The 22,857-nt window shown below is 39.5% G+C and overlaps 1 protein-coding gene across 3 annotated transcripts in view; it reads left to right on the top strand.

Moving 5' to 3' along the window:
- TTBK2 (tau tubulin kinase 2) overlaps positions 1-21,247 on the top strand; it is a 122,060-nt gene extending 100,813 nt beyond the window's left edge. For 2 of the 3 annotated variants that reach the window (XM_004609602.2, XM_055131610.1), the window contains 4 exons: positions 981-1,192; positions 3,210-3,798; positions 9,994-11,255; positions 14,044-21,247. In XM_004609602.2, coding sequence (XP_004609659.2) covers positions 981-1,192; positions 3,210-3,798; positions 9,994-11,255; positions 14,044-14,494 — 2,514 coding nt within the window. In that variant the 3' untranslated portion in view covers positions 14,495-21,247. The remainder of the gene's footprint in view (positions 1-980; positions 1,193-3,209; positions 3,799-9,993; positions 11,256-14,043) is intronic. The other variant, XM_055131611.1, reaches the window with a different exon arrangement.
- Positions 21,248-22,857: the final 1,610 nt, after the last annotated feature.

Raw genomic sequence — 22,857 nt, 5'->3', positions numbered from 1 at the left:
CAGATAATTAGTTTTTACTATTTTTGTGTGGGGGACAGGTGGAGGGGAGAAATCACATCTTAAGGTGCTCATGGATCACTCCTGGAAGTGCTAAGGGAACTAGATGCAGGGCCAGGGACTGAACTCCGGAGTCAGTTATATGCAAGACAAACATCTAGCTAGATATAATGCAGAAATCAAGGTAATTAGGCATTTTTAGACTGTTATCTAGTGCCAGAAAAAAAGTTTAAAGTAGCATTGAAACTGAGTATGTTAACAAAACTCATTTTTTTGTTTAATTTATTTTTATAAATTAGTAGTTAACAATATTTGATTACATTTAATATTCAAACACCAGTTCCACCATCATTATACCATTCCACCACCATATTTTGGATGTTTCCATCCCGAACCCCAACCCCGGTCCCAAAGTAGAACCAAAATAATTTATTTTGTATTGTTTGTTATGAATAAACCGCTGAAAATGCTCCAAAAAACTTTCCTTAGAGAGGAGTGTGTGAAGATACTTCTATTTCATCCAGGGGCCATTAAACCCTTCTATAAGAGATTATTAATAAGTTGTTAAGGTTTGAGCCCTGTGTGCTTTTATGTATATATTTGTAAAAACATATTTTCCTCTAAGATTGATTGCCTTCTACTTTAAGCCCCATCACGTGTGGTGCACTACTCTTAAAGTATGAGTGGTGTGAGGTTTGAGATGTCACACAGCTGCGCGGTTCAGGGATAGGTTCAATCATGGGTGAGATTTAGCCCGAGTGTGGAGAGCGGCCATGAGCATGATGGCGGTTGAGTTCTGGAGGTGGAAAATTCATTTTTATAAAGCATCAGTGAAAATGTAATGAAGTAAGCTAATTAAAATATCATAATCATCTGAAACTTAGTCCTAGTTATTTGCTGCACTATTTTTAAAAACTTCAGTGTTTCCTCCCATGTATAGTAATTGGAAGGGCTTTTGTGGTTTTCTTTTATGTTTTGTCTAGGCTGCTACTGAAGAGGAGAACAGTCATGGCCAAGCAAATGGTATTATCAATGCTCCAAGTCTTGGTTCACCGATTCGTGTTCGCTCAGAGATTACTCAACCAGACAGAGATGTTCCATTGGTTCGAAAGTTACGCTCGATTCACAGCTTTGAACTGGAAAAACGTTTGACCCTAGAGCCAAAGCCAGATACTGACAAGTTTCTTGAGACCTGGTATAAAACAGTTTTGTTTTCTTAAGATACTTAGATGATACTATTTTTGTTGTCATTTTCATTTTTCCTAGTGCACATTGTCTTTCAGTTAAGAAGTTTTTGCATTTCTGTGGAATTGATTGGACGGGGTTCTCATTTTCAACCATGTTTTTAATTGTCATTCTGTCATGTGAATTGTTTACTAATATTGTTAGAAATTCTCTTGCAAGTCCTTAAATTCTGGGAACAGTAGAGAAAGCTGTCGCCTTTTTTGTCCAGTAGATACAAGTGAATCGTACGACATTCAGAAGATGATCTCTTAATGAAATAGAAAAGGAATAGAGTTGAAAGGAAGAGCACGACATAAAGATAGAAAGAGGCAGGAAGGTGGGAGAGTATGGAAAGAAGGGAAAACCTAATTCATACAAATTGGTAACAGTACTGTAAACAACAATACAAAAACTTATAAAGCACTTCTCACAGAGACAGACTGCAGGGTTGGAGATGAATGGTCAGGGGTTTAGGAGAGGGAAGTGGACACTGATGAAGGGATAGCTGATGAAAATTGTATGGCTGAAACCAAATCATGTATACTATGGAAAAAATTGACATTAATAAGCTTATCATTCTACCTAGAAATGAAAGGAGGACTTTGAAGAGCTCTACATAGGTAACAAATATTTGTAGTTCATGGTTCTAAAGGCTCCAAATTTTGATAATAAAACAAATACTTTTAGTAATTCTTAATACTTTTAGTAATTCTCATACTATTAGTATACATTCCTGGTGGCTACTATTGGCAATAAAGTGTTAGATTAGAAAGACTACATATTTAACCAATATGATAAGTACTACGTCTAAATGCAGTTTAAGCTTCAGCCATACAGCTTCTACTTTCAACGATCCTTCATCTATGCATGTTTTTATATAGTAGAGTACATGCCTCGAATGGGTAATGCCCTGGGTATGATATCCACATCCATAATAAAAAAGCTTCATGTGGTTAAAAATGGAACTTAAAAAGGGACTCCATATTGGAAGAGCTGAAAGATAGAGGCAAAGTTGAGAACAGAAGTGACCCATTAAAATGAACCCAACCTTGAACAGTTGAGGAATGAAACATCGTGTGTGTGTGTGTGTGTGTGTTTGTGTGTGTGTGTGTGTGTGTGTTGGGGAGGGACCAAACAGGATGCCAGGAATCGAACCTGGGTCAGCTGCATGCAAGGCAAATGCCCTACCCGCTATATTATTGCTCCAGTGAGACTATTAATTCTAACATAAGAGAAGGGAAAAGTATACATCTTAAACTATTTTCTTGAAGATGAGGTCAGTTCTTAGAAGCCAGTATAGCCAGCTACTACTATGATCAAAAAGGCATGGTACCTTCACTTTTTAAAAGCCCTGCCTTGGGGCTGGAGCAATAGTACAGCAGGTAGGGCATTTGCCTTGCATGCAGCCGACCTGGGTTCGATTCCCAGCATCCCATATGGTCCTCTGAACACCGCCAGGGATGATTCCTGAGTGCAGAGCCAGAAGTAACCCCTGTGCATTGCCAAGTGTGACCCAAAAAGCAAAAAATATATGAAAAAATAAAAGCCCTGCCTTAGGAGAAGTTTATGTGAATGAATATACATGCAACTCTGAAGTTTAAAAGAAAAAGATAGTAATTATTAGCCTTTTATATGTGCTGGCTTGGTTTCCTTCTGTAGGACTTCCTGGTGAGGCAGAATCCTTTTTGGTAAGATGCTCAGTCACTCGGAATAAGTGGAGAACAGTGTGATTGCATTGGCAAGGCAAAAGTGGGATGCACACAAGTCAACTCAGTTAGGTTTCTCTCCTGCCCCAGAGCAAGGGAGTCATCCTCTCATAGGTTTCATCTTCCAGAGGATTTTAGCAGGTAGAAACATCGAACAGTGAAACTTTCTCCATGCAATCTCTCTTTTTGTCTTGTGTTATAACTATTAGTTCTGTGTAGTGCTTATAAGTTATATAAAAAGTATTTCCTTAGGACATTGAATAACTTTTCTTTGTTTTTAAGCCTGGAGAAAATGCAGAAAGAATCCAGTGCAGGAAAGGAATCTCTTCTCCCTGCACTGCTTCATAAGCCGTGTGTTCCGGCTGTCTCCCGTGCTGACCACGTCTGGCACTACGATGAAGAATATCTTCCAGATGCTTCCAAGCCTGCTTCTGCAAATACCCCTGAGCAGGCAGATGGTGGTGGCAGCAATGGATTTGTAGCTGTTAACCTGAGCTCCTGCAAACAGGAGGTTGATTCCAAAGAGTGGGTGCTTGTGGACAAAGAGCAGGACCTCCGGGATTTTAGGACAAATGAGGCTTTAGGCCATAAAACAAATGGAAGCCCTTCTGATGAGGAGCCCGAAGTGCTTCAAGTCCTGGAGGAATCACCACAAGATGAAAAGTTCCGATTGGGTCCTTGGGCAGAGAATGATCCTTTAAAGAAGCACACCTCAGGTGTGGGCTTAACACTCTCTGGGGAGTGCCCTGCCATTGCTGCTTCAGAACAGTATACAGATAGGTTAGAACTCCAGGCTGGAACTACGAGTCAATTTATTGCAGCAACACCTACAAGTCCAATGGAGGCCCAAGCAGAAGGACCCCTAACAGCGGTAAGAGATTTATTGCTGTCATTTTTCTCTGTTACACACTCAGGGTGCTGTTAAGAAATGACTATTAGGGCCAGGGATATGGCTGAGTAGTAGAGCACTTGTCTTGCATGTGTGAGGCCCTGGATTCAATCCCAGGCATCACTTATTTCTCAAACACCACTGGGAACAAACCCTGAGCACTGCTGATAAGACCTTAAGACAAACAAAATGTTTTTTTGATCAAATATGATTCTTCAGCAGATGCCTAATTTTGGCAAATAAGGGAATGATGGTAGACTAAGTTCTATAGTCAGTTTTTGTACATGAAAGTGAGGTCTTCATCAGATACTCAATACAAAAAATGTCATTCTAACCTAATTTCAAAATAACATTTCTATACCATGAGACTTGAGAGACAGCAGATAGGGCTGGAGTGCATAGTTAGCATGCAGAAGTCCTGGGCTCAAGGCCAAGCACCAGGCTGCTGGTAGACACTAAGCACCACTGTGCGTGGCTTCCAAAGCTTAAAACAACAACAACAACAAAAAACACTTTTAATTTTATATTTAGACTAAAAGAGCAGTTGGTATGTGTAATTACTAGTGATTGTGTATAATTTAAAAATTTTAATTGTAGGGATACATAGGGACTGGAGCGATAGCACAGTGGGTAGTATGTTTGCCTTGCACACAGCTGACCTGGGTTCGATTCCTCCATCCCTCTGGCAAGCTACCGAGTATCCTGCCTGCATGGCAGAGCCTGGCAAGCTACTCGTGGTGTATTCTGTATGCCAAAAACAGTAACAACAAGTCTCACAATGGAGACATTACTGGTGCCCGCTCAACCAAATCGATAAACAACAGGACATGTAGAACAACAGTGATACAGTGATACAGGGCTACAAAGGTAGTATAATGAGCAAGCACTTGCCTTGCATGTGGCCAACTGTTTGATCCCTGGCATCCCATATGGTCTCCTGAATGTACTGCCAGGAGTGATTCCTGAGTGCATAATTAAGAGTAACCACTGAGCATCACAGGGTGTAGCTGCAGAAAACAAAACAAAATAAAATTGTAATTGTAGAATTTTAAATAGGAAGGCATCTATTTGACCATCCATGGTTAAACACTGTACACTGTTGCAAGGCTCAGACTTAACTCTTGTTTCCTTACTATTTTGTAACATCTCACCAGGAAATTTCTCTTTCCATTTTCCAACTTTGGTGTCTAATGATTAAAATATAATCCTAGGCCACTTTTAGAACTTCTGCTTCAGTAGGTCTGAGATAAAGGAATCTGTATTTTAATAAGCTGCTAAAGATAGTTTTGATGCAGATTTTCTGCAAAGGAAAATTTGGAGGAAATTAATGTTTTCACTCAGTTTGGGCATGTAAGTGCCAGAAAGAAGTTACATTACCAGTAACCAGTAATGTTTCCCTGTGATTGTCTGAGCAGCATGAGCTTCATTTCAGTCAGATGTGATGGTAGTAAGGAATTGTGGTACACAAAATCAGGCTCCAACAGGCATATCTGTTTTAACCTGGGTAAGAATACCAGGCTTCCTTAAATTCCATATTCATATAGTATCCCTCTCTTCCAACTCAACAGAAACAACATTGTTCTTTAAACTAACCTGTTACCTATAGTTTGATGATGAATGTTTTTTCATACACTTACTGGTCATCTTTGAATATGTCATCTTTGTTTTTTGCTTGTTTGAACCTGAAGGATGCTGTGTGTATCTTTCATTATTAACCCTTTGACATATGTTGTGTATTTGTTCCAGTCAGTGGAGTATCATTTTATTTTTGGTCCCATTTCTTTCACAGTGCAGTTGGATGTAGTCTTATCTGTTTATTTCTGCCTTTGTTTTTATGGTTGAAGATCACACAAAGTCAGTATTTTGAAGAGCGTGGTGTATATTTTCCTCTGTGTATTTTATGAAAACAGGCTTGATACCAAAGACTTTAATCCTTTTTGAATTAACCTTTGTGTTTGATATGAAATAGGAATCCAGTTCTCTCTTTTTTTGCATCAAATTTTTCCAGAACCAATTGCTAAAGAGGTTCTTCTTGTTCCACTTCATGCATCCATCCCCTTTATAGTAAAATAACTGCTATACATATATCTGAGGGCTTATCTCTGAACTCTCAATCCTATTCCATTGATCAGAGAGCTTTGTCCCAGTATCATGCAATTTTGATTATTAAAGCATTGTTGTATAAGGTCCAGGAGTGCAGTGCCTTTGATTCTTTTTTTTTTTTTTTCCAGAATTGGTTTGGCTATTCTGGGACTTTTTTTTTTTCTTTTTGGGTCACACCCGGCGATGCACAGGGGTTACTTCTGGCTCTGCACTCAGGAATCACCCCTGGCGGTGCTCAGGGGACCATATGGGATGCTGGGATTCGAACCCGGGTTGGTCGCGTACAAGGCAAACGCCCTACCCACTGTGCTATCACTCCAGCCCCTATTCTGGGACTTTTATGGTTCCATATGAATTTTAGTAGTTGCTCTGTTTCCATAAAAAAATGCTATGAGTTTTGGTGGGGATTGTCTTTGCAGTCTGAATTACTTAAGGCAAAATAGTCATTTTTACGATGTTAACATCGTCCAGTTTTTAAGTATATTTCCTTGTCTTATTTCTTTCTTATTTATATTTTTTGCTGAATAGGGCTTTCACCTCCATTGTTAATCAATTCTGAGATATTTGACTTTTTAAAAAATAGTTATAAGTAATATAGTTTAAAAAATATTCTCTCATCGGGGCTGGAGCAATAGCATAGCGGGTAGGGTGTTTGTCTTGCATATGGCCGGCCCGGATTCAATTCCCAGCGTCCCATATGGTCCCCTGAGCACTGCCAGGAGTGATTCCTGAATGCAGAGCCAGGAGTAACCCCTGTGAATCGCCAAGTGTGACCCAAAAGGGAAAAAACATTCTCTCATTTACATCATGGTTTATATATAAGAATGTTGAAATTCTGTGCTTTAATTTTTTTAACCTGATACTTCATATTAATTTTTTTAGCAATATCAGTATATTGTTTGGGGAGTCTTTTAGTGGAGTGTTTAGAGTTTTCTAAAAACAATATCATGTCATCTGCAAATAGTGATAGTTTACTTTTTTATCATTTTGAATTATTTTTTTTTCTTTTTTTTTTAATTTTATTTCATTAAATCACCGTGTGGAAGATTACAATGCTTTCAGGCTTAGGTCTCAGTTATACAGTGCTGAAACAACCATCCCTTCACCAGTGCCCATATACCACCACCAAAAAAAAAAAAAAGAAAAAACCCACACAGTACACCTCCCATCCCGCCCCCCACATCCCCTACCTTGTAACTGATAAGTTTCATTTTACATTCTGTTTACTTTGGTTACATTCAATATTTCAACAGAAACCTCACTATTGTTGTTAGGAGTACCCCACTAGATTCAGACCTACTGTGAAGACAAATAAGGTCGTGCAGCCGCTACTGCGGCCGCGCGGTTTTGAATTTCTGTACTTTAACAAGAAGTCCAGGGAGATTTCTTCCAGATATTAGATAATTGCAGGCTTGAAAACCCAATCTGTGGTCGTCTTAATATGGCAGCGACCGCGCCCTTCATCCCCGGAGAGAAAGAGGCGAGAGAGAGAGAGAGAGAGAGAGAGAGAGAGAGAAATACCTTTCCCCTCCTGGGCGGGCACGGGGCCGAGGCTTAGTTCTCAGGCTGGAGACATTCTGCGAGGAGTTGCCCACGCCGAAAGAGGTTTTGCTGGGTCTGGATTCACGCTTGTGCAGCTGCGGAGAGGCCGCACATGCATGCAGCCCCCGGGATCACATCTCGGCGGTCCATTTTGAATTATTTTGATTTCTCCTTGCTTAATAGCTGTGGGAACAATTTCTCTGTTGAATAGTGTAAAAAATAAAAATGTATGTGCGTGGAAGGGTGCAATGATGTGTATGTTGTTCATGGGCTCTCAGGACAGCTCTCTCTGTTGTCTTTCCTCTAGTCTCTTCCAATTTCTCTTCTTCCGATCTCTCTTTCCAGAGCCCTTCTGCTTCTCTCTCTGGAGCCCTTCTGTCTCTCACTTCTGACTCTGACTCTGATTTTGATTCTCACTCACTTTGTGCTCTTTCTTTCCCGTGCTTATGGCTCCGATGACTCCCTGATTCTCTTTCGCCCTGTGCTCTGCTTCTGTGTCTTCTCCCTCTGTGTCTTCTCCCCACTTCTGTGTTCTGCTTCTGTGTCTTCTCCCCCTTTCTCTTACAGTCTTAGTTTATATAGCAATCACATAGGGCGGTGACACAAAGGTGGGCTGAACATTAACAAATCAACAGAGGGGTAAGACCACTTATCCAGGAAATTAACAAAATCTCATCTAAGGAGATTGATTACTCCAGATTACTAGGAGATCCGCTTAAGGGCGGGATCCCATCCAGGGTGTGTTTTCTTCTTTCCTCAGCTGGTAATCCACTTAAATAGTTGTAGTAAATCTACTTCTAATATTTCTAGCAATGTCATTCTGTATAATCACAGTAAGAGATATATCAAACTTAAAGTTTGGTTCTTCCTGAGGATAGTCACTATATATTCCAGACCACAGTCCTCAGGCCAGGTTATTCTTCCTAACCCCACCAAGGTCCTAGTCATGTCATTACTTTTGGATCATAACAGCATTTGTCTGTGACCATGCTCTCAACTTATAGTTGAGTATTGTGGTGCTTTGGTCTGGCCCATTTTGATGCCAGGGTAACTCACAGCTTGCCCTAGGCCCATCTAATCCCTCATCGGGACCCTGCTTTTGGGGTGGTAGGAATTAAGGGCAGCTGAGGTTTAAGTCGAGAAAAAAGATGCCCACGAGTGAATTTTATTCGGAGTCAATAAACTCCCAAGTCACAAAAGCATAGCATTAACTGTCTTCCTGTGTCTGTACAAAAAGGACATTGCTCTAAAGTAAACCATGCAAAAGGACATAAGGGGAGGAGAAAAACATTATTTCACTTACAAATACAAATCCAGAGTCCTTAGAAGGGTCTGACTTTACAAGTCAACAGAATCTGATTTGGGGATAAAGATGATTAACTGCTTGGGGAAGAAAGCACAGAGAAGTTAAAGATAGGAATGGGAGTGCCTCGAGAGCACTGTGAATGGTGTAACCCAATAAACCTAAGCTCTCTGAGACCAGGGAAAAATGACAAACCAATATTATCCTACAAATCCCCATTTTGGGGTGCTTTTATCACAAAAGAATCTTTAAGTCTCATTGTTTGCTGGCTGAAGCTATAGCACAGTGGATGGCACACTTATCGTTCAATCCCCAGCTTCCCATGTAGTCCTTGAAACAAACCAAGAGTGATCCCAGAGCTCAGAGCCAGGAGTAAAGCCTGAGCACTGCAGTGTGTGGTCCAAAACAACCACAAGAAAAATTTTTAAAACGTCTTATTGAATGCTTCCTCTGCATCTATGGAGATGAGTATTTGGGTTTGTTTTGTTTTGTTTTGGGTCCACACCCAGTGGATTAATGTAGTGTATCTCATTAATTGATCTGCTATAATGAATGCTGCATATGAATCATTTGCATATAATGAACTCTTGCATATAATGAATCATATTCCTGGGATGAATCCCATTTGACTGTGGTGTTTGGTGTGTTTATTACAATTTTATTTGCTAGGAATTGATTGAGGACCTTTGCATCTATGTTCATCAGGGATATTGTTTTGAAATTTTCTAGCAAATTTTTAGTACTATTTCTGTCAACTTCCAGTAGATAGGCAGTTCTGGTCTGCTAAAAAATTAGAAACTAGAGGATTAATTCCTGTTTCTTTACACTTCCTGGAATATCTTGAGGAAGATGGATAGTAGGTTTTTGGGGTTTGTTTCTGTTTTTGTTTTTGTTTTGCTTTTTGGGTCACATCCAGCGATGCACAGGGGTTACTCCTGGCTCTGCGCTCAGGAATTACTCCTGGCAGTGCTCAGGGGACCATATGGGATGCTGGGAATCAAACCTGGGTCAGCCGCATGCAACGCAAACACCCTACCTACTGTGCTATTGCTCCAGCCCCAATAGTAGGTCTTTGGAGCTTAGAAAAACTTACTATTATTCCATCTGGCCCTGGGATTTTGTTCTTCAGGGAGAATAAGTTAGAATTTAATGTATTAAAGCTTAACTCATGCATCTTCAGTAATATTCCACATTATTGCATTTTGATGTTTTCCTTTTCTCTCTTTAAGATTACAATTCCTAGACCTTCTGCAGCATCTACACAGTCAACTTCTGGAAGCTTCCACTATGGTCAGCTGATGCCAGAAAAGAAAGATCTTCAGCCCATGGAGCCAACTGTTGAACTTTACTCTCCAAGGGAGAACTTTTCTGGCATGGTGGGGACAGAAGGCGAGCCTCCTAGCGCAGGAAGCAGAACAGACTTGGGAGTTCAGATAGATCATATTGGTCATGATGTGTTACCCAATATAAGAGAGAGTGACAAATGCCAAGACCCCGGATCAAAAGACCTTCTTGACCATAACAAACGGGCTCTGAAGGAATTTGAGAATCTCCCTAGGGAAACTGAAGAGAAAAGCATTCTCCTAGGGTCAGAGAATGAAGATGAGAAATTAAGTAAAGGGCGGCAATGTATTGAGATTTCGTCCCTCCCAGGAGATTTGGTAACTCTGGAAAGGGATCACTCAGCTACTAGTGAACCTCTTGATGTGACAAAAACACAAACTTTTAGTGTGGTGCCAAATCAAGATAAAAATCATGAGATAATGAAACTTCTGGCAGTTGAAACTTCAGAAGTTTCTCCACGACTCACTGACTCACATGTTGAAGGCCAGGTTGCAGCAATACAAAAAAGCAAACTTCCTAAGGACGATGAAAGCAAGAGTGAAGACTTACCAGGTTATCAAGGAGATCTGTCTACTTTTTTGCACCAAGAGGGTAAGAAAGAGAAAGTTGCACCTACAAATGGAGAATTATTTCATTGTGTTTCTGAGAGTGAACATTGCCCCCCATCCAGAAAAGATATGGTTAGGTCATCCCTTGTAACTAGACACAGCCGGATCCCTGTTTTAGCACAAGAGATAGACTCAACTTTTGAATCGTCCTCTCCAGTCTCTGCAAAAGAAAAGCTTCTTCAAAAGAAAGCCTATCAGCCAGATCTAGTCAAGCTTCTGGTGGAAAAAAGGCAACTCAAGTCTTTTCTTGGGGATTTCTCAAGTGCCTCTGATAAATTGCTAGAGGAGAGACTAGCCGCTGCTTCCTTTTCCGAGGAAGAAGTCCTCACTCCCTTTTCAAGACTGGCTGTAGACTCACACCTGAGCAGGTCAGCTGAAGAAAACTTTCTGTCACCCATCATCTCCCAGTCCAGAAAGAGCAAAATCCCAAGGCCAGTTTCATGGGTTAACACAGAGCAAGTTAATAGTTCAACTTCATCTCAGTTCTTGCCTCGACCACCACCAGGAAAGCCACCCACCAGGCCTGGAGTAGAAGCCAGGTAAATCTCTCTGCTCTCCATTTCAACTCTGAGCATTCTTTCTGTCTGCTTGATTATAATATGTCCGTGGTATTTTTTCTTTGTTGCCTGCCTCTATCATCTACTCCCCTTCCTTGATTTTTCCCTAGCCATAGGTAGTGAAAATTCTTAATTTCCTCAATTATAGCATTTTTTAAAACATTTACTCTGTGGTTTGAAAGGATGAAATAAGGTAGGGTTTCTAGCAGTGCTTATCAACATAAGTTAAATCTTTCCAATCCATGTTAACTAAATTCTTAGCAATTAATTTTCTAGCTTTGTTAATCAGAATTTCAATATAAAAGTATAATGACTGGGACCTGAGCCATAATACAGTGGGTAAGGTGTTTGCCTTGCATGTGACTGACATGGGTTCAGTCCCCAGCATCTTATATGATCCCCTGAGCACTGCCGGGAGTAATTCCTGAGTGCAGAGCCAGGAGTAACCCCTAAGTTACCTAAGCATTGCTAGGTATGACCTAAAAAGCAAAAAATAAAAATAAATAAAAGTATAACATCAGATATTATATTCTGGTGAAGAATACTATATCCATAATTGGATTAATGGGCCCTGATAATAATGCTATATATGTTTATAATTAAAACAAAATCATATTGATACATGCTATCAATAATATGGACATATGATATATATAGCCATACATAATTAATATATTTTAATAATTACTGTTTGGTATTATTGTTTAAATATTCAAGCGTGATCATGTTTTGTAGAAAAGGGGAACATTTGGGGAGATGACAAAATACTTTACTTTAAGCCATTGGAATAGAATGCTCTAAAGCTTTGGAGAAGGAAGGCAAGGAGGACGGGGATTGATTGCAGTGTCAGAGCACTCAAAGGTCTCATGCAAGGAATGAGCTTCTACCACAGAGTCACATCTGGCCCTTAAAAAGATGGTCTTGTAACAGAATAAAAAGTGAAAATAAAAGTATACTAGTGCCAAAGATATAGTACAGGGGTTAAGGCTCTTGCCTTGCATGCAGCTGATCTTAGTTCTCTTTCTCAGGCACCTCATATTGTTGCCTGAGTGCAGAGTCAGAAGTTTCCCCTGAACACCCTAGATATGGCCCAAACTGATCAAAATGTATTTTACGTGAAAAGAAATCAAAATGTATTTACATGAAAACTATAGCCTATTCCAGATAACGCAAAAATTGGTCTCTCTCCATCTGTTATAAGGATTTTTGGAATATGTTAAAGTGAGATTGCAGGGACTGGATAGATAGTTTAGTGGATAAAGCATTTACCTCGAATGCAGCTCCTGTGCTCATATGGTTCCATATGGTTCCCAAGCACTGCCAAGAGTAACCCTGGAGCACCATTGGGTGTGGCCCAAAAACAAACAAAAAAGCTGAGATTGTATCTGTATCATAACCCAGTAGAACTTGCTACTTTTAATTAAAATAAGATTGGTTTAGACTTCTTTAAGGGCTTCAGCTTCAAGGATAACTAAAAATTGGATTTGAAGTCTGGTCTAATAGGACTAGACTTCTAGAGGAAGAATAATAATAAATAACAGTCACTTCGCTAAGACTGCTGTTTATTCAGTATCATTTTTAAAGAGGTGATTCCATGAATAGTCACCATCCTCTGTTTTTCTACTTGCTTCTGTGCTTTAATAGATATGGTATGCCAATGGCCTGAGCTGATTTTGAATATAAATAAATCTTTTGTGTGTGGTAGTGGTGGATTTTGGGACAACACCCAGTGGTGCTCAGGGACTTTCCCTGTCTCCAACTAGTTTTTTAACTAAAAAATTTTAACTAAAAATACCGCATCAGTACTAAGGGGACCATGTGGTACTGGGGAGTGAAATAAGCTGGGTTGCATGCAACAGAAGCTTTACCCTTTACTATCTCTAGCCCAGAATATAAATCTTTTTTTTTCCTATTTTTTAAATTGAGTCACCGTGAGATACATAGTTACAAAACTGTTCATGTTCAGTTTCAGTCATACAATGATCCAACACCCATCCCTCCACCAGTGTACATTTCCCACCACCAATGGCCCCAGTTTCTTTCCCAACCCCCCACTTCCAGCCTGCCTCTATGACCGGCACTTTTCTTCCTTCTCTCTCTCCCCCTCCCCTCCTCTCTCAATTCTCTCTCTCTCCCTCCCTCCCCCTCCCTCTCTTATCTCTAGCTCTCCCTCCCTGCCCCCCCATCTCTCTCATCTCCCATATCTCTCTCTCTCTCTCTCACTCTGCCCCCCCCCCACTCTGCCCCCCTCTCTTCCTCTCTCACCTTCTGGGAGCATATAAATCTTAATTGTCATGTGTTACTTAAATTTCTTGTGTCCCTAAAAGTCATACTTGAACTAAGCCAAGCATGATCTAGATACTGTAGAACTGACCAAGCCGGGACTTACCAGGTCTTAGAACTTACCTACTTAGGTCCTAAAATTAGAAGCATGCTTCTTCCCTTAGAGGAAGGGAACTTGGAACATATTAGTGCTTATTAGTGCTTCTGAATGTCAGGCATTAACTGAAGACTTGATTCACCACACTTAGCTGCTCAGTAACATTCTGAAATATTACCAGTAAAAGATGGGAGAGGTTGGTCCAGGTCATACAGCTGCTGTGTGCACAGACAAAGTAATTTCACTGTTTTTCTTTTGATTCAAAAAAAATATATATATATATACACACATAATATACATATATACATATATATATTGTGATTTACAACATTGTGACTTTCTAGAGGCTCTTAAAATAAATTGAAAATAATTCTTCTCTATTCTTTTAAGACTCCGCAGATATAAAGTCCTAGGAAGTAGCAATTCTGACTCAGATCTTTTTTCACGCCTGGCCCAAATTCTTCAAAATGGCTCTCAGAAACCTCAGTGCAAAAGTCCAGGATCCCCTCACAATCCAAAAACACCACCCAAGAGTCCAGTTGTCCCTCGCAGGAGTCCCAGTGCCTCTCCTCGAAGCTCTTCCTTGCCTCGCACATCTAGTTCCTCGCCATCCAGGGCTGGACGGCCCCACCATGACCAGAGGAGTTCATCCCCACATCTGGGGAGAAGCAAGTCACCCCCCAGCCACTCAGGATCTTCCTCTTCTAGGAGGTCCTGCCAACAGGAGCATTGCAAACCCAACAAGAATGGTCTGAAGGGAACTGGCAGCCTCCACCACCACTCAGCCAGCACTAAAGCTCCCCCGGGGAAGAGTAAGTCAGCCAGTAAACTCAGCAGATAGGGGCCGGGCTGCATCTTTGTGAAAGGTGTGAGATCTTCCTCCTAAACCCGATGCATGTGTGTCCCTGTACTGTCTATTTAAAAAATCAGTGTTGATCTTCTCTTGCAAAAGAAGGTAACATGATAAATTATTCATAAAAAGACATAAATATATGATAAGGAATTTCTTAAGGCAGACAGCAAGCAGAAAACAGAATCAATGCCTTTGCATAGGAAGGAGCAACCTAGCGAAATCCAAGGAGGGAAACTCACTAAATGAACTTTCATTTTTAGCTGCCTTTTAAATAGGGAGTGAAGGTAGGAGATAGAATGGAAGTTTAAAGGGTTTTGCCACTTTGTAAAGGGTCTACTCAGAGTTGCTATAGCACAAGTAAAACTTGTTTTAATATTTTCTTTAAAAACTTTCCAATCTTAGAGGGTAAGTTAAGTGTTATTTTTATATTAGAGTATGTAAGAAATCTGTTCTTGAAGAGCCAGTTATCATACAGATTTGACTTCTGTTGTGTATCTGGCATATCAAGAATTCACACATTTATTTAGTCTCATTCTTAGTAAAATCCCTAGATTTCACATTTATCATTTAGTGTTTTTCACCTGATCTGGCTTCTTTTAACAGTACACTCTAATTTGCTTTCAGCAACATGCTGAGAATGTTTTTAGTCCCCTAATAATTCCTTTGGAGCAAGGTACTTTAATATATTTTTTTTTGTGAAAAGTAACTGATGAAATTTAAGAAAAGGAAGTTTAGGTAAATCTCAATAGCGCTACTTTGCAGCCTTTAGTGCTTTAGGGAGAGAGGATAGTGTATGTTAATCCCTCCCAGAAAGAAGAATCCTCTCCCCCCAAGTTTCCTCCTTGTGGAAAGAAAAACCGACCAGATTAGATCCCTGCTTCCTCAATCTTTTAGGTACCAACTGTTTGTAATATCAGCCTCCAAGATAATACCAGGGAAATATAATGCTATGGAATGTGACTTTGCTTTTAGAGATTTAGAAAAAGAAAGAAATTAGGAATGTTGTTGAGGTTTATAACCCTCAAACTTTGTACTTTATACATTTAGCCAATAAGGAATGAGTATCCGGGAAAATAAATTTAGGCCCAATATTTATCTTTTAATGTTTTGTTAGCTGCTTTTCCTGTGCTTTGGTTTGATATTTTGGCTTCTTGACCTGATTTCCAAGTAATCTCAATTTAGAAAGCTTGAGAAGGATCATACTTGTTCTAATCTCACTCATGCTAGCAGAGATCAGGTAAAATTAAATCAGACTAGACTTTTAAAATGGGTTATTTTTTATTCTGTAGGTGTTTTGTGTTGTAAATACTTTATTAAGGTCAGATAAATTGGTCTGCTTGCTGTTGAAATTTGCCTTCTAGCAAACATCTGTACTTTCTCTTTGACCTTATGTTTGCTGCCAAACCTAGTATGGTTGAATTGGGGGCGGGGGGGAGAAAGAAATATATTTCCTCACCAAGTGAACATACTCTAATGCTGCATCAATGCTGCCCTGAAGCTGCACTGAACTTAATCTTGTTCTCTTTATCTGTGTCGAGCTTTTTAAAAACAAAACTCAAAACACTATTGAGGCATCTACGGTCTCCCATAATATATGTAGCATAATGTGGAATTTTAATTTCTCTTCACTTTCAGGCACTACAGAGGAATGCAATAGATGAGAAATATTTGCTGTTTAACTAAAGCAATTGTAATATTGGAAGACCAATTCTTCTGTATTATATTGTATGATAGTTGCTATAACACTACTTGCATGTCTTTATGATAAATTATATAAATATTTATAAATATATATAGAAACATATGCATATATACTCATTCTTTCTCATCCTCCATTTGTAATTTCCAGATCACAGATGGATGAAATCCTTTTTTATTGTGTGCCTCGCGTACACTTAGGCCTTGCCTATCTTCATTTTCTGAAAAATACCTTCTTGGCATGTGAACCTCAAATTCTTTTTGCCTTCCCTGTGTATAATGCAAGGATGGCAATCTTTAACAAGCCAAGATAGATTTAGTTTTTATTTTAAAAAGATTTTAACGGGGGGCGGGGGGGAACGGGAGTTACTGGGACATAATGCTTGTAATTCTGGTTCAGATATTTCTCATATTGATCACATAATTCCATCTTTATGGTTAGAATGGATAAACTGGGATGATAATCATGGGTCTGACACAAATTGATTTTTTAAAAACTCTTAAAATTTCCATTTACTTTCCTTTTTCCACCTCACTTTTTTTGAGGGGTGGGAGAGTAATTTATAATTAAGGAATTATCTTCTTTTTCTCTATTAGCTAAATTGTGCTCTAAAAGTAGCTAGCTTTAAATTCTATTCAGAAATGTACTTTGTTGTTCCCATTGGAAAAGCTGATGAGACCACAATTGAGATTTGTGTCTTGGTTTATTTCTTCTTTGCATTTCTCTGCTAAAGCAGTCACATCTGACAGTGATGATGCAAGTATTTTCCCTTTCTTGGTTACTTACATTTTTCTCTCATCCTTTTTCACTGTGTTTACCTCCTTTTCTAAATGGGACTGACAAACTCATTGTGATCCAGAGAGAGTGTCCTTGTGTGCAAATATTTTATTTTGCATGCAAAGGAATGAAATAACCAAAGATGTTTCTGCTACTGATACTTTTGAAGAAAACTAATAATACCTTATGCATCAATAAGGCCACTTAAAATTGATGTCTTACAGAGTTATTTCATGGTTTTATTTAAAAACATAGTTTATATTTTAGATATTAAATATTGGTTGTTCAGGCTATAAAATTTGGCAGGCAATCCTGAGCAAAGCTCTTTTGGCACAAGAATTGTTTTGCTTTTATTTTAAAGTAAAATAGAGAGCAAGTTGGTTGGTCTTTAAAATTTAATTTTACTTAATTTTCTTTAGTGATGGTATATTTCAGATTTTTGTGACAAATATAGATCATTCAAGTAATTTTAAACCAGCTGGTTATTCCATCTAAGCTAGGAACATAGCCGTTAGTTAAAGTCAAGCCAAATTTACACTAAAATTAAAAATATCTTTCGAAAAACAGGTACCTCCTGATTTCTCCTATCACAACAAATTGGTTAGTTACCGGGTCACACTTGTCCTTGCCTTCTCCTACTTGGTTTCTGAAATTACTTAGATGGAGCGGGTGATAGAATTAGCAACAACTCGGTTCATTTAGGTAGCATTCTTCCTGAATTATGCCGCCAAATCTCCAAGGTCAAAATATTAAAATTCCACATCATAATGTTTTTGCACAACTTAAAGACATTTAATATATAGTGAGCAAAGAAAGAAAAATGGCTGCTGTCAAATTTAACCTATAAATACAGACTATAAACATCTTTGAATGATAAATCTTAGGCAGGTATTCCCATTCTCAACTTTAGTATGCAAGCTGGCCTTGCTGAAGGTGGTCTAGTTACATTTACTGTTTCTGAAGTTCCATGTTGTGAAGTGAATGAATGTTCCTGGGAAAAGTTGCCAAATTAAGTCAAGAGTAGCAAAATGGTAATTGTGACTCACTGTTGTCAATTATCTATATTATTTTCTTTTAAAAATCTCATGCTTACTAATCCAGATACTGTGCAGTATCTCTGGCTCGCTCCTAGCCACTGGAAACTCAAGGTTCAGTAATAATCAGAGATTCCTTCCAGGCCACATATTTTGATGCAAATGTTTCTATGGCTGCATTCAATCAACAAAACAAAACAAAGTATACATTGGTTGCTGCATGTTTTATAAATCTAGCCACAGTTAAAAGTGAAGTTTTTTATACTTTGAATCAGAAACAGATGCTTTCCCCCAAGAGCAAAGGAGTCTGTTCTAGGAACTACAATGCTAAACAAGTATTAGGAGTTGGTGATAAGAAAACAGGATCTAAAATCAGAGATTAGTGATTTTAAGGGAAAAACTGCATCATACTTTGGGGTATTTGAAAATATATTTGTAGATCAAAGTTTACACATTAACTTTTGATTCCTTTACATCTAGCAAATGTAACATGTTAGGGAACATTTTCTTCAATCATATTTATATATTTTGTAATGACTTTGTTTTCACTCTTTACAGTCTGCCCACTTCCTTTTATGTACCTTTACTACTGATGTGTTGGGACTTGGGACTTAGCGTACAGGGGGGGAAAATTTACCACCTGTTGCACAGAGGCAATAGAACAGTGGAACAGCTGCATTACATAACTTTGAGTTTAATTTTGTAGATAATTTGCAAGATATTTACTTATAGGTATTATAATACAAAAAGTATTGTAAGATCAGGATATGTAACCACTACCGTAATTCTCACATAATGAAATACCCAAGTTCAGAAACCACAGTTGTGTATTTAGAACTTAGAAAAGGGAAAATGAAAAGGCTGGGCCTGGAATCTTTTTTTTTTTTTTTTTTTTGGCTTTTTGGGTCACACCAAGCGATGCTCAGGGTTTATTCCTGGCTCTGCACTCAGGAATTATTCCTGGCTATGCTCGGGGGACCATATGGGATGTTGGGAATTGAACCCGGGTTGGCCACGTGCAAGGAAAACACCCTACCAGCTGTGCTATCACTCCAGACCCCCTGGGCCTGGAATCTTATGGGAGAAAAATTCAAGTGATTTATTTTGGACACCCCAGCTCACAGTAGAACTCTGGTTTTATTGTATATCATACATCCTCAAGGATTTGGGAGAAGTATGAAAACATGTCACTATACATTCTCAATATTGTGGCCATCCCTCTAGAGAAATTTAACCAAGTCTTGGGAGCCTGCAGAATTGGTTGCCTACCTTGCCGAGCGGGCTGGAGCGATAGCACAGTGGGTAGGGCATTTGCCTTGCGCATGGCCGACCGGGATTTGATTCCTCCGCCCCTCTCGGAGAGCATGGCAAGCTACCGAGAGTATCCCACCCACATGGCAGAGCCTGGCAAGCTACCCTTTGCGTGTTTGATATGCCCAAAACAGTAACAAGTCTCACAGTGGAGACGTTACTAGTGTCTGCTTGAGCAAATCGATGAACAACCAGAAGACAGTGCGACAGTACTGCAGTGCTACATACCATAATCTTTGAAAAATCTATGGCTGGACATGGAATTATAGTGGTTTTGGCCCATCAATATTTTATAGTTCAGTTGTGCTTGTGTGTTTTGACTTTTAAATTATAAGCTTGATAATTATGTACTTTGATCAGTTTAGATCAGAAAATTAAACTATTTGATAAGATTACCTTTATATACTGCACCAAGACACTGAACAGCAAAGATGGTAACATTTATTCAGCAATGGTTTTAATTATTTCAATATTTTCTTAGACTTTGTTGGATCCTGAGTCTTAAAGAACAAGAAAAGAAGTGAAACCCTTTCTGTGAAGACAGGGTCTTCCTCTAAATTGAAAATGACATCATGTATAGCAGTAGTAGCTCTGTGATTCTGACATTTCTCTCAGATATTCCATGGTAGGGCTTCTGGGTTCCTTGACCTATAGAAACAGACTTAACATGTTTGAGCCCATGTGACTATAGGTCTAGCTGCTGACATAGTTTTACACACTACAGGTAGAAGTCTTATCTCCTCAGTAATTTAATGTTTCATATTGCAAAAATATGAAACATCACTTGCCTGGTTAAAAACATTGAGCTTTAATATAAATTTACTATATGATACTTTTCCCCTCCTTAACACCTATACAGCTTAAATCCTTAAATATTTATGCACCATATCTGGAGTCTAGGTGTTCTTTATGTAGCAATGGGGTAAACAAAGGAATCAGATCATGAATATGATTGATTTTAGAGAACTATAGAGAAAGGGACCATGGGGCCAAGAAAAGGGATTGAAGAGCAGCCTTGGGTCTTTTTCAAAGCAATTATTTTTTTAAACTTTTTGTCAGTTTTTTTTTCACTAAGTTAAAAAAATTCAGAAATATAAAGGAGACAAAAGAAGTTAAATTATCACAATGGCAACAGGGCCCTGAAATTGTAAGAACTGAATAAAGAAGATGACAGTTAAGATTGAGTTCTGGCTTGAGTCCCCTCACTTCACCCATGTACACAGTTTCTAGTGCCCTCCTGACATTCTTTTTCTAAAAGATCCAGTGTCTGGCTGACTTCATTGAGCCATTTACTTACAAATCAAACTTTTAGGAAGAGAGGAAGCTGGGTAAGCATCTGGTTTTGAATTAGATGTAAACCTATTCTTTGGGGGGCCACTCCTGTCTTTGTGCTTTGAGGTCATTCCTGGTATTCTTGGGGAACAGGCAGTGCAGGAATGAACCTGCTGAGCCTGCTCCTCCCACATGCCCAGCGTACACTCCAATCTGTAGAGCCATCTCCATGGCTCTGGATATAAATCTTCAAAGTTAGGAACTAATGGCAGCTCTTTTAAGTCAGATTGAACTGCAATGCAGAATAATTATCTCATTGAGTAAGACCAATATTTTAATAACTACATTTCTCTTCATGAAATTAAGATGATAAATTGCTCTTTTAAATACCTCCAAAGGCATTGTATTATTTTTCCTTCCAAGCAGCCCCTCGTTATGCTTTTGCTCAGGCAACGAACGACAGAGTATTGGCAGAAACATGGAGTGCTTGTGTATAGGCCATCTGTACATAGAAGTGTAATTATTTATTTAATTTTCCCATTTGTATCATATTAAAGCTTTGTACAGTGTTTAAGTTGTGTTTTAAAATTATTTTGTATTTTATTTTTATAATCTAGTAATAAAATATTCATTCCGCATGCAAACTAGTTCTATTTGTGTGATGGTTTGAATTTCGAGAGTGGGCAATATTCTTTTCAAGTTATTTAATGCACCAAAGGTTCCAAGATTAACAAGGAGCAGAAAGTGTTAAAATAAGTGCAGAACCACATCCAGAAGTAACCTGAAAAGGAAGTCCTGAACTAAACAGAAAGGTGTGCAGAATTAAAATAATAATTAAAATCGGAGCTCAGGGGCTGGAACAATACAGCAGTTAGGGTGTTTGCCTTGCACGCAACCCACCTGGGTTCGATCCTCTCGGTGTCCCATATGGTCCCCCAGCACCTCCAAGAGTGATTCCTGAGTGCAGAGCCAGGAGTAACCCCTGAACATTGCTGGTGTGACCCAAAAAAGCAAAAAAAAGTAAACATTAAAATATAATCAGGGGGCTAGAGCGATAGCACAGCGGGTAGGGCGTTTGCCTTGCACGCAGCCGACCAGGGTTCGATCCCCGGCATCCCATATGGTCCCCCAAGCACCGCCAGGAGTAATTCCTGAGTGCAAAGCCAGGAGTAACCCCTGAGCATCGCTGGGTGTGACCCAAAAAGCAAAAAAATAAATAAATAAATAAATAAATAAATAAAATATAATCAGGATTCAAGGACCAGAGGCAATCCCCTGTGTAACAGAATTTAAAATATCCAAAGCTCTCTGCAGTCCATTTACCTCTGACTGGAGGTACTTTTTCTCCATAGGTATTTCCTATTGGTATTACATAGGTTACATTACATTACATTACATTACATTACATTACATTACATTACATTACATTACATTACATTACATTACATTACAGCACGAGTGATTTTTACTCCCCACCTCTCCTCCACTTGCAACTTTACTTGCAGGAGGTACTCCAGGGAGCACTGGAGTATCAGCCCACCTGGTTTGCTTAGGAGTGTCAGTGCCATCTGTTTTTCTCTGACAAACTTAACTTTGATTACTCTCAGGGAGAACCAACGTCCAAGAGCTGAGTCTCGAACTTTTCAGCTCCCAGAAACCCATCCTGAATTTGCCTGTTGATATTAGTATTTCCACTGCCAGGTCATTTAAACATTAGCCTGATGTGGTCCCATCAGTGTAAAGGAGACAAAGATAGGACAAAGGAGACGAGCGACGCGGGTGCAGGGTGGGCTTGGGGTGTGGGTGGTGATGATAAACTCCCCGGGTGGAGATAGTACAGCGGGTAAGGCTCACCCTAACGCGCGGCCGACCCCCGCACCCACCCGAGGAGTGAGTGATCCCTTAGTTTAGAGCCAGGAGTCGACCCCGAGCACCGTGGGGTGTGCTTCCCCAGCCAAAACACCACAAACTCCCTGCAAAAGCGGTCGAGAATGGGCCACCCGCTAGTGGGTGTGGGGAAGCCTGAGGGGATTAAAACTGTCTCCGTGAAAGACGAGCACAAAAGAGATTAGACTGATCTTATAGTTCATTTATTTAGGGTTGAGACAGTTGGCTGTAGAAAACAAGACAAGCTCGTGAAGGGAAACAATGTACGTATCAAGTACGGGCAGGTAGCTCGCTCCGAAGAACGGATCCCGCGTTACCGTCCGGTCGCTCTCCCGAGGTCTCCAGACAGCGACCCCGCTCACTCCCCGACT

The sequence above is a fragment of the Sorex araneus genome, chromosome 3 (assembly GCF_027595985.1).
Source record: "Sorex araneus isolate mSorAra2 chromosome 3, mSorAra2.pri, whole genome shotgun sequence".
NCBI lineage: Eukaryota > Metazoa > Chordata > Mammalia > Eulipotyphla > Soricidae > Sorex > Sorex araneus.
This window is presented reverse-complemented; position numbering and strand designations above follow the sequence as displayed.